The sequence below is a fragment of the Labrus mixtus genome, chromosome 6, assembly GCF_963584025.1.
Source record: "Labrus mixtus chromosome 6, fLabMix1.1, whole genome shotgun sequence".
Taxonomy (NCBI): Eukaryota; Metazoa; Chordata; class Actinopteri; order Labriformes; family Labridae; genus Labrus; species Labrus mixtus.
In genome coordinates this window covers 5,843,045-5,855,287 of record NC_083617.1, presented here as the reverse complement: position 1 = coordinate 5,855,287, position 12,243 = coordinate 5,843,045, and the positions used below count along the sequence as shown (strand labels likewise).

The 12,243-nt window shown below is 41.4% G+C and overlaps 1 protein-coding gene across 1 annotated transcript in view; it reads left to right on the top strand.

The window, feature by feature from the left end:
- The window catches only part of LOC132976066 (leucine-rich repeat-containing protein 1-like), a 38,377-nt gene that overhangs the window by 25,072 nt on the left and 1,062 nt on the right, over positions 1-12,243 (top strand). Inside the window, exons 11-18 of the mRNA XM_061041003.1 lie at positions 642-757; positions 2,122-2,294; positions 4,269-4,408; positions 5,230-5,385; positions 7,695-8,012; positions 9,754-9,987; positions 10,115-10,204; positions 11,326-11,403. Coding sequence (XP_060896986.1) covers positions 642-757; positions 2,122-2,294; positions 4,269-4,408; positions 5,230-5,385; positions 7,695-8,012; positions 9,754-9,987; positions 10,115-10,204; positions 11,326-11,403 — 1,305 coding nt within the window. The remainder of the gene's footprint in view (positions 1-641; positions 758-2,121; positions 2,295-4,268; positions 4,409-5,229; positions 5,386-7,694; positions 8,013-9,753; positions 9,988-10,114; positions 10,205-11,325; positions 11,404-12,243) is intronic.

The following is a 12,243-nucleotide window of genomic DNA, read 5'->3' as shown; positions in this document are numbered from 1 at the left end:
CAGTGTAACCACGGACAGAGTATCGACGTGTGCCACGCTAAGCTGCTTGACCGCTGGCCCAGTTTTATGGATTCTATTGATTTGTTGATTAGTTGCTCTCTGGGCTGAATTCTGTCCGTGCTGACATGGAAGCAGACGTAATAATGTGACTCTGAGCGCTCCCACCTCTTGTTTGTTGTCATATGTGTTGTGATCGTGATGAGCTTAACTTGCTTCTTTTATCATGATGGATCCCCCCCCGCAGCAGCTCTGATATCCCGCTCAGGTCTGCGTCTGAGCAGATTAATAGATTACAACTGCAGTTTAGCTCACCCATCAAGTCTCTGCTTTGTCTGACCGCTAAGCCTATTTGCTCCTTATTTTAGTTTCCGTCTGCCATATCCCGTTGTCGTTTGACTCTTCTGCTATCGAGATCATCAATCCTGAGTCAAAGTGCCAAAGCACTCTCGCTCCATTCGTCCTGGCTTTGAGAAAAAAACAAAAAAACACTGATTTATCTGCAAGTGCATTTCATATTTCACATCTCTAGACATGTACGGGAATAGACGAGAAGTTCATCCTCTACACGTGTCTGCAGAGTTTTCCACACCTCTGCTGTGACTGTGACTGTGACTGACATGCTGTCTAATCATGTGCTCTAGATCGGCGGGTGCAGCGGTCTGAACGTCTTCTGCGTGCGAGAGAACCGACTGACCAGGATCCCGTCGGAGCTGTCACAAGCCACGGAGCTGCATGTGCTCGATGTGTCTGGAAACAGGTGCGTTTAAAAACACTCGGATTCTCTTCTCGCTCTCGTTGGCTGACAGTTTTGCGTACCACCTTTTATAAGTGAAGTGCATTGAGTTATTAGAAGACTTTGTCGCACATCTGCTTCACAAGACAGGTGTGTAAGGAGAGCAATTTGTCCATCAAAAACTAAAAGGTAAGCTCCCGCACACTGCCTAACTTGCAAAAAAACCCATTAATTCGCAACGTTTCGGTACTAGACCTTCATCAGGCAACAAGTTTGTCTAAATGGGCGTGACACCTTAAAGGCTTTATGTGATTTTTCACACTTAAATGTAGAAATCAAGTATATCCTCTGAAAATAACTCTGTGAGTCATGACTGTCTACAATGGGTGTAACACCCGAGTCCCACTGTCTGTGATGTTTTCAGAGTTTTCAGAGTCCTATCTTCAGTTTGTTTACATCGCCTGGACGGCCGGCTGACTCCTCCCCTCGCGTATAAAAGTTGTTTAATTGAGGGACTAGAGAAAAGAAGAATAACATACTGTACTCACTGATTAACTGTGTTTCTAGATCACGCTCATTTCAGGTAAATTTACATGCAGTGTGAAGATACGAGCGTAATAAAGATCGCTAGCATTAGCATGCTAACACAACAATGCAGCGCGAGTTGTTTTGGTTTCATGCTGGTGCTCAAGGGCGATCAAAAACAATGGCATATAAAGCCTTTAAATAGGAAATGGCTACAAGCCTGCAACCAATCATCATCATGACGGCAGTTCTGGATTAACAAAACAAATAAACATCAGCTTCTCGGTTGAGAGCACATAAACACCAAAACATTAGAACAAAACTACCAAAAATCTTTAAAGGCAGTTTTAAATACTCCCCAATGAATCATTCCCTATTCCTTAACCACTTCCTATTTAAGATGTCACGCCCATTTAGACAAACGTTGCCAATAAATGTTTTTTTTGCAAGTTAGACAGTCTGCAGGAGTTTACCTTTCAGTTTAATTAGCTGAAATAAAGCATTCTTGGATGACCCTCTAGCAGGTAATTCCTCAGATAATCTCGATTTTTTACCACTTTAATCGTCATTGGGAGTCCCAGGTTGTTTCCCCTCCATGTCTTTGCCACTACCTGTTTCAGTTCGAGCTGTGCCTTCAGACGAAGCCACAGCGCTGTCTGCCGCTTCACTCAAACATAAACACGTTCACCTCGTTGTCTGGAAAGTGTCTCCCTCCTTCTCAAAACAAAACGCCAACTTCCTTATCCTGACATGACTCCAGCTCTCGTCCAAATGTTCACACAGCAGCGTTCATGTCATCAAATCAAAGAAAAAACCTGCTGCTGTGGTTTCTTCAGTGATTTATGTCTCCCGTTTGTCTTCAGGCTCATCCACTTGCCGATGTCGCTGACCACACTCCGGCTGAAGGCCTTATGGTTGTCAGAGAACCAGTCGCAGCCGCTCCTCACCTTTCAGACGGACGAGGATCCGGACTCGGGGGAGAAGGTGCTCACCTGCGTGCTGCTGCCTCAACAGCCATATGAGCCGGACAACAAAGGTAACGTACTGAATATATCAGTAGCTGTGATTCTGTCTGGTCTGGAGCCCCCTGACTGTTATCTAAAACAGCTGAGGACCCTCTGAGACCCACAGGGGGATAAAAAGAGATAGATTTCTGTTTGGGCCGAACTGAAATAAGAAAAGAAAGTTTTTGTGTCACTATTTGTTCCCAACCTATCTTTTGTTTGTCACTTAGCAACCTCAACAGCTACACCAGAACTCGCTACCATAACTACCCCACCTAGTTTAACCTATTATTTGAAGGATAACTTAAAGTTTAGAGGCACAGCCTTTCCCCTTAGTAGTGCTAAGTATTCAATTCAGTTGAAAACAGTAACTTAAATTTTTTATTTTTTTTTAAAGATTTATTTTTGGGCTTTTTGTGCCTTTTAATGGAGAGATAGGACAGCGGATAGAGTCGGAAATCAGGGAGAGAGAGAGTGGGGAACGACATGCGGGAAGGAGGCCACAGGTGGGATGTGAACCCGGGCCGCCCGCTTGAGACGACAGCCTCCATACATGGGTCGCGCGCACTAACCACTGCACCACCAGCGCCCCCAGTAACTTAAATTTGAAGTGTATTATTTGTCACTTGAAAGTCCACCGGTGTGTTTGAGTTGTTCCGCAAAGAACCTGGGGGTTTGGTGGGCAACAAAGGATGCGCCAGAGGAATCCTTCGTTGGAGGACGGATTTGTCTGCCGCACTTGAAGGAGCCTTCCAAATTGGACCGCCTTCGATGCGCCTCAGTGACGTAATCGTTTTTTAAATGCCTTTAAAAAGAAGCAACCCCCGAGTTGAGACACGGCCGATGTTTAGGCCTACACTACTCTGACTTATGCACCATAGGTGTGCAGATGAACCTGGCTGGCAGGTGTCAATCAAAACCTGATCTAACGCTTAAGTTAAGTTAAAGAAATTATCTGAAAAAACAAAATCATTTTTTTTTTCTTATAGTCATGAAGGTTAATTTTACTCAGACGTCAGAGGATGCTGAACTGAACTCTCAACTTTGATTTCATTATGAAACGCTACATTTCTAGATGCTAGATCTTAGTGCTAACACGGCGACATTTGAGATAATGTTCCTCATCACTTCTCCACCAGAGTCTTTAGTGCCTGCCGGTGTTTTTCATGACGTTATCACATGATCTGCTCGGAGAAGCACACTGTGTTCCGTGCCCTCTTATCCCCGCGCACAGTTTCTCTGTCGATTACGAGGTCCTGTGAAGGATCACGTCCTCTACATCAGATCAGGGCCTCTCCTGTCCCTTGAGGCCCTCCTTGGTTATGTTTTTTTTTTTTTTTTTTTTTTTTTCAGAAATGCGTTGGATTGGACAGCTAAAGAGGCTTAGCAAAGCGGCTGGCGTGCTGCCATTAAAAGCTCACCCGCTGCTTATAAAGATGCTGCTGAGGGCCAGCCTGATCTCTGCCCGATACAGCAGTTTATTGTGATCTAGTCTTCTCAGCTGTCATCACCATCCTTAAGCACTTAAGTGTGTGGAGCATTTGAGAATCACTAAAAAAAAAAAAAAAAAATGTTGTTTCTTGCTGCATTTCAAAATATGTTTTTGTTGCCATTAAAAAGAAACGAGGGGAACACATTCATTCATTACTCTGACATGCTTCCTTGCTCCGATTTGAGAGATGCAGATATTAGATCGGTGGAGGCCAGATGAGGGAGGCTGAGGCTGAGGTTGGGGGCAGGGAAGATTGTGTGGCTGTAAGCCTGTGACTAAGCCGGGATTTGAAACTGTGATCTGGCAGTTTCAGGCTCCGGGTTGTGTGACAGCTTTCATTTCTTGAGTTGGCGGCTCGCAGGGGAAGCAATCACAACAGCAGTATTGATTTTAATCTGCGGCAACAATCACCGCAGCTCGCACTAAATGAGCATTTGAATGAGTGCAGGAGGTCCATTAATGAAAATTGCGCTGTGTGTCTTTTTGACACCCCCCCCCCCCCCACCCCCCTCAGGCTCCGATAATCTGGCACGCTGCGGAGCTCTGGAGAGTCTTGTGAATGACATGGTAGACGACACGTGGGACAACAAAGCCATGAACCGGATCAGTGCCATTCACTTCCTGGATGATGACGAGGAGGAGGATGACGACAAGGTGAGACCAGCATGCTCAGGGAAAATTAATATTGTAATGCATCATTCAGAATGTGATATAAGTGATCATTTACGACCTAACCAAAAAAATAATACACCATCAAAAAGTCGCTCGTTCACCGTTAGGCTCCTGAGGCACACCAGGTAAGAGTACAGCTCATGTCTCCTTAGCTTGTTTCTAACATAAGAAGGTTACACACACTACAAGAAAATCAAGAGATTGAGATGGATTCCCCTCCTTCTGATAAAAGTGAGCAACGTCCTGATTGGACGTGAGGTGTGTTAAGAGTGATGAACGTTGTGGCTGCACCAATTTCAAATTGTACAAATGAAATGTGATCAATATTTACAATCTGATATTTTGTTGTGTAGGGGCGGGGGGGGGGGGGGAGGAAGAGACCCCGAGGGCAGCTGAGCATGCACTCTGTTTTATTGTCACTCTAACTACAAACTATAGCCAATAGGGAAGCGAGCTGACTGAAGAAGGAAGTGCAACAACCGCAGCAAATACAGCTGTTCTCTGTAAATTAGTCTGAAAAGGGCTACGGCTTCAAAAAGGCAGTTACCACATGGGTGATGTCAGAGGGGCGTAGTCCATTAATTATACAGTCTTTGATATTAACCTGCTGATTAGACACAACAAGCATGCTTTAAATCCACTGTTGTTATACCATCAAAAGCAAAATTCTGTGAACTTGTTGCTGAAAAACCGATATTATTTGAACACTTCTCTGTTAAATTTGAGGTAAATGCAGGAAATATGATTCAATCTTTTTCCTCAAAGTGCTCGATTGATTAACTCTCTTTGTTTCCTTCCCACAGGGAACTCTACTCCGGCGGGCCACGCCTCACCCGGGCGAGCTGAAAACCATGAAGAAAGCGGCCGAGAACCTCCGCAACGACCTGAACGCTGCCAAAAGCCTGGACTCCAACAAAAACGAGGTCAATAACGCTGCAGACAGAGTGACCACGTCTGTGTGACCTTTTTTTAATTTTTTTTTTTTTTACCTCAGAAAAAGATTTTTACCTCCTGTGTCCTGCCGTGTCGTCCTGCACAAACCCCCCCCTTACCCCTCCCCCACCCCGCGGCTCCCCTTTATTTCTCTTACCTAGCAACCCCGGTGTGGCCTTCCCCTCCCCCGCCCACCCGCCCGCCCTCTGATTAAACCCTGGGACGCCTGTAACCGCGCTCCACTTCTGAGCAGGTGTTTGACTCAGTGGGCCGCCGTGCCTTCCTCTTTTTGAATTAATGCCCACAGCAAAGATCTGCACAGAGACGCTCCTTTTTAAAGATATTTTAAAGATTTATAACTTTTTTTAAAATGCCTCTTTTTAAACAAACGTTAGATAGTTGCACTATTCTAAGTCTTTATAATGTGGTCAAACCTTCGTAAATGTATTCTATATATTTGTTCTTTATCTATTTTTCAAAAACACTGGGTGAATACTTCTTTTGACTTTTTGGGCAAAACCATCGCAGGACTTTTTTTTGGACCTACTGATTTAAGGATTCTTGTATAGTCTCTTGTGAATATTGATACTTTTATACGTTTTGGCAGCTCAGATGTAAATAAAACATGTATAGCAAATTTCTTAATCAGTTGCAGATTTTTTAATTTTTTTTTTTTTTTTTCAAGCTTGGTACTTTTTCTCGTTGTTTTTATTTGAAATGAAAGTAACGAACAAAACGGTCACTAATGTCTTATCGATCCATATAATCCATATAAAGGTCATTAGGTGAGCGGACGGCCTTGAACCCGGTGACACATCGAGGGCTATTTGTGAATACTAAATAGATTTCCGTTTAGATCTTAAGTACCGCACATCAAACTTTATTTATATGTGCTGTGCTTCACTGCTTCGCTCTCTTCTCTAAAAAAAATAGATGCCAAAAACAAAGATGTATATTTTAAAAAAATTAATCAGTTCTTCTTTCCCTTTTACAAAAAAGTACTGTATAATATAATCATCGGTGGTTTGGTGAGACGGAACTTTGTACCACAACGACGGCATCCTTTTTTAAACATGCAGTTGTCAGAAGTTCCACTTTAATGCACTTCTCAGCGTTTCCCAAATTCTTCTAAGTGGTACATGATAAACTGTTTGATTTTTTTTTTTTTGATTTAATTTTAATAAGTGGACCAGAGTGATTGGTTCCAGTGTTGTTGTTTTTTTTTTAATGTTTTTAATTATTTTCTGATCAAGCTGCACAAACCCGGTCTCGGATGGTTACTGCACCTTGAGATTTGGACGACTTTTTAACCACTGATCAATAAAAAGAGTGCAACACTAAACCACATGTTTGTTATTGCTTTGATTTGATCAGTCGGACCTGTTGTGGTGTCAATCAGTTACACGCACTAATCCTTTTAAAATGTCATTTCAAGACGCCTGCTTTGGGCTTTCTTGATATCCATAAACAGAAAAATAAAAAGTTCAACTGGCTTGATTTGAGGCAATAACCAGGTACTCCACTTCCTGACCCCTCCATGGCTTGTTTTGTCTGTCCAGCAGTGCACAAAGTTCCCATAATGCTTTGCCGGCATGCTCTGTATTTGACTCGTCCACCCTGCACGTGCTGCATGTTGTAGTGACGCAGGCATGCTTCTGAGTAGATCAGAAAACAATGTTTATCATTGTGCTGTTTGCATCCCAAACAGTGACACCTGAGCGGAGACTTCATGGCATACCCTACGATGATGCATTATGTCATGAAGTACATTTTACACTTACATTTTCTTTTTTTAAACATGATTGTACATCTTAAAAATGACAAGAATACTGTCTTATAATGGTTAAGAAATCTTTTAAAAACATATTCTATGAAGCGTCCTCTATAGTTATGCCACAAGGCCTTGATTTATATTCATTTATATTCTTTTAAATTGTTTGATCGATGATGGTGAAGTTACTTAGAAGGACTTCCATTGTTTTGTTACAAGAGTTGTTTTTTTTGTCATAATTCACTTCAAGCATGATCCTTCAGTTTCTGTCTTTGCCTCCTTAAGATGCATCAGGAGATATTAACAACAAGCGGCAGAGAGGCTACGCACACACATGATGCTTTGGAGCGTTTAGCTTATGCAGCTTTAGCTCTTTAGTAGAAATATACCAGTGAGAGTGTTTGAATGACACTCTCCAGTAATATAATGACTGTTTTGTTGCCCCCTGGTGGTCCAGGTTTTTTTTCCCTGATTGCACTGATATCATCAGCTCTAAAGGAGGAGATTCAGGATCAGCTTATAGACGAGCTGCTCCTGCTGTAGACGTTTCTTTAAAGATGACAGATGTGGTTTTGTATAAGAACACCACTGATCCACCTCTGTCACCAGTTTGTTTTCTCCCCTTGTAGGCTAGATCTTACACTAACATTCATTTTTCAGCAGCAGGTGATGTCCTCTGACTTTCTCCAGGAGTGTAGAAATCCTCAGTCTAACCCGTGCCTCAGGACCAGCAGCCAAAACTGGTCCGTCCCAGTCTTCAGCTGGGGGGCAAACAAGGAGAGTCAGCAGGCGGGGCTTCGATCTCCCCCGGCCAGTGACGGCGCGTGCGGTCGCTTCTCAGGCGCAGAGACGGAAGAAGAGGAAATTGAACAACCCAAGGAGGTCTGTTTTCCAATTTAAGCACGTCTGTTCATGTTGTTCATGTGGGTTTGTTTGGATGCGGGGATTCACTTTTTTTTATGAGGAACCTCCCCTGAAGGGAGTTGAACTCTTCTGCAGGTTCACACTGATTCTGGGTCACAAACAAAGAAAATCTATCTAAAAAAAAAAAAAATGTTTATCAGAATGTATCGTCCTTGTACATTCAGTCATCCTGCTTTAAGGTGTTTGTAGATATGATAGTAAGATATCAGATCCTGTTCCAGACATACGGTGGTCCTGAAGGCCAAAACATCCAAGAAAGGAAAACAAATTTCAGAAAAAGACAAAAAATTAATATAGAAAAATAAACAACAATATGCAAAACACAACATACAGATTCAGTCACCGTGAAAAGTTGCTTTGTTTCTTAAATGTTACATTTCTGTTGTCTTTGGTGAAATGTTCTGCATGAGATTTAGCTGTGTTTTGTAAAACTTGTTCTGTTTCGTGATATTTTATTTTGTTGTGTTTTGATATTTAGTTTTGTGGGACTAGTTCTAAGAGATGTTTTCATGTTTAGTTGAAATGTGTGTTTGTACTGTAGGTGTGTTTTTAAAATGTGTTTTTTTATAAAAATGTAGTGTTCTGTGAGCAGAGATTCTGTTTCTCAACAGGCAACAGGCAACCAGACCATTAGGGGGGGCCTCTCAGGGCTGACAAACTTTAAACATCAGCATTGGTTCAAAACAGTAGGAAACCTCCCTAAGGGGGCCCCATCTGACAGCACTCACTGTTAACCTGCTGTATGCATTATTGCTGTGAAACCCAACGTTTTATCTTGAGTCAATGAAAGTCAACAATGAAAAAATAAGGAATAAGGATTATAGGACAGAAAAAAGAGGAAGAGGAGTGTGTATCGGGAGACTGGCTGACATGATGGTTATGAACGCTGGTTGGAGGGCCCCCCAAATAATTTTAGCCCAGGGCCTCAACAGACTAGAATCGCCACTGAAGTCCCAAAATGTAAAAATTATATATTGTGCGTGTAAGATCATTATCCTGTTTCCATGGAATAATTATCTTCTGCCCACAAGAACTTTTTATTATTTATTTTTTTTTGTAACTTTTTGGGACTTCAGGGGCTCCGTAGTTTTGTGGTATTTAATTGTGTTTTCAGATTTTGTGTTTTGATGGTAGTTCTATAAATGTGTGCTTGTGGTTGTTTTTAAAATGTTGTCTTTTATAAAATATATGTTTTATAAAAATGTTGTGTTTTGTGATATTTCGTTGTGTTTTGTTGTTTAATGAATCGTTTTTATGTTTTGTGTGAGTTGTGTTATCAAATGATTGTTTAACTTTTGCTTTTTATATCTTCAAAAATATGTTTTTCTTATCAGGTGAATTTGGCTTAAATAAAGTATAATATGACATTTTTTAATAAGACAAATACACTTCCTTAGATTTTTGCAGTGTTGTCTTTCCTATATGTCGTATTTCTGAAATGTTTTTGTTTTTGACCTTTCAGGGCCACCGTAGACCGTAGGCAATATAAGCAACATCTCGTTTTTTTTTGGCCTTGTTGCCTTTGTAAGATAGGACAGCTGAAGATAGAGAAGAAATGTTGGGGGAGAGAGTGGGGGATGACATGCAACAAAGGACCAAGGTCGGATTTGAACCCAGGGCCGATGCGATGAGAAGTATCGCCTCAGTACATAACCACTTGGCTATCCAGCGCCCCATAACCTCATTTCTTTACCACCAGGATTATTCAAGCCAGCTGTCGGAGAATGACTCGTCTTCTCGTTGGTTTCCACATCAGAGATCTGAAACGAGAGCGGGCAGAAAGTCTCCGCCTCGCAGAGTCGTTCATAAAGGTCCAGCTCTTCATGAAGACGCAAAGTTCTCCTCCATCACAGCGAGTCTGAGGTCTCCTTCTTCTTCAGTGGCAGAAAGGACCCTTCCTCAGGAACCATTCATCTCCCAAGTGCCATTAAGAGTAACTTCCTCTTTGTGGATCTTTTTAAATGTCAGACTATCTCTGCAGGATGTCATTTTTGTCTCCTCTAAGCGACCTAAATTACACATTCTTTCTTTTATTTCTAATAAAAACATTTCCCCCTTAGTTGCAGATCAAAGTGTCTGCTCAGAGGGGGAGTTTGGGATTCAGCATTGCAGGTGGGAGGGGCTCTCTGCCTTACAAAGACAATGACGAGGTGAGTGTTGATGGGAAACATCCAGCATCTCTTTCAACATCGTCTCTGGTTTGGCTGTAAGAACACAGACTGTGTGAACATGCCTATCATGACCCAGTTCCCAGCTCCTGGTGTTGATCTTTAATTTTGATGCATGTTTCATCTATGAAGTAAGAAGGAACGTGACAGACGAGGTTAATTACGTTCATGAAACCATCCAGGTGTCTGATCATCTGAGTGCAGTTGTGTCCTGATGTCGAACAGTAAAAATCATTTTGTGCAAACAAGTCATGTTCAGAAACATGGATACCTTCAGGTGTTTACAGTATCCTGAGGCCTTCAATTCAAAAAAATAGTTCAACACCTTGAAGATATCACTGAGTTTCTGTACTGATCCAAACAACAACATTGTGCCAAGCAGTCACACTACGCTGGTTATCAACCCAATAAGTCATCCCGGGGTTTCTATGAGTGTGTTCACATAAATGGGATGGAGAATGGAGTGTAGGAAAAATCACAAACTTTATGTTTTTTTATTTATTAGTGCTTCTGTGGAGGCGGCTAAACGTGTGCACAATGAGCGAAAGACAAGCTTCTCTATTGAGACAAAAAAAAGAGTATCGTCTCACATCCTATTGTATTGTATCGTATCATCTCACGCTTCCTTTTGTGTCATATATCGTTTCATATCTTATCATATCGTATCCTACCCTACCTTACCGTACTATCTCATATCATATCTTATTCTTATCCTACCTTACCGTATCGTATCGTATCGAATCGCATTGTACCGTACCGCACTGTATTGTATCACATTAGTCAGCAGTGCAGCTCGTTTTACAAACTTAGAGCAAACTGTCATTTTAATTCTGCTGCACAGAAACTGTAAGTTTAATTCGACTTAAAGCAACAGTATGTAACTATTCCACCTCAAAGAAAATAGTTTAAAAGACAGTCTATTAGTACTATAACTTTCAACAGGAAGAACAGCATCTATCTCTGCAGGAGCACATGACCTCAGATATCTGTTTGATATCCTCATAAACTCATACTAGTATACAATCAATTTCAACAAATGCACCGACAGAAGCAAACTTACATTAAAAACTCTAATGTGTGTTCATGTGTCTTTTCCCTCTCAGGGCATCTTTATTTCCAGAGTGAGTAAAGGTGGAGCATCAGAAAAGGCGGGGGTCCGTGTTGGAGACAGATTACTGGAGGTAAGCAGGGAAAAGTTTTTCTCTCTCTCTCTCTCTCTCTCGCTCTCGCTCTGCTTATAATTTCTGTCTGTTGAATATACAAACAGGTATGTGATATACTGCTGCATGAATCATTTCATTACACTGCACTTCTTGCTGGTGTTCTTCTTGTGACCAAAGGGGGGCACCAAAAGACCAGCACACAGCTCATGAGGATCCTTTACGCCTCATCTTTGGCTCCAGACATGGAAACACGATATTGATTATATAACAGTTATAATATTTAAAATCAAAGGTCAGATGGGACAAGGATCACTTTATTTGAATCAACATGAATGAGTGTTAAAATAAAAATCACTACAAGTACCCACACTATTCTAAAGTCAGTTAAACCTTTGATAAGAGTTAACAGTGATAGAAGTATGACTATAAATCACGTGAACAGGGGCTGGTTTCTTTATTTCAAACATGTAAATATAGTCATGCGTATCTAAAAGTAGATCACTTACAAAATTAGAACAATAAACATATGTGTCATAAAAGTAACTAAGCCAACAAAAAGTAGCCAATACATTACAAAAGTATTTTATTATAGCATTTATTAGCAATCGTTAATGTATTTAGCCCTGTGTATTTTAGTCTTTTTGCTTGTATTATGTTTATATTTAATGTTATACTTGTTGTATATTGACAAATTCCTTGTGTTTAAGCATACATGGCCAATAAAGCTGATTCTGATACAAAGTTGGAATCTGAAGTTGGTCGAGCTATTTTTAGGCAACATATGCTGCTCTCTCACCCCTGACTTCTGCTCCCACTTTCACCGGCCCTAAATCTCCACTGTGACTGCCATCCATCCGT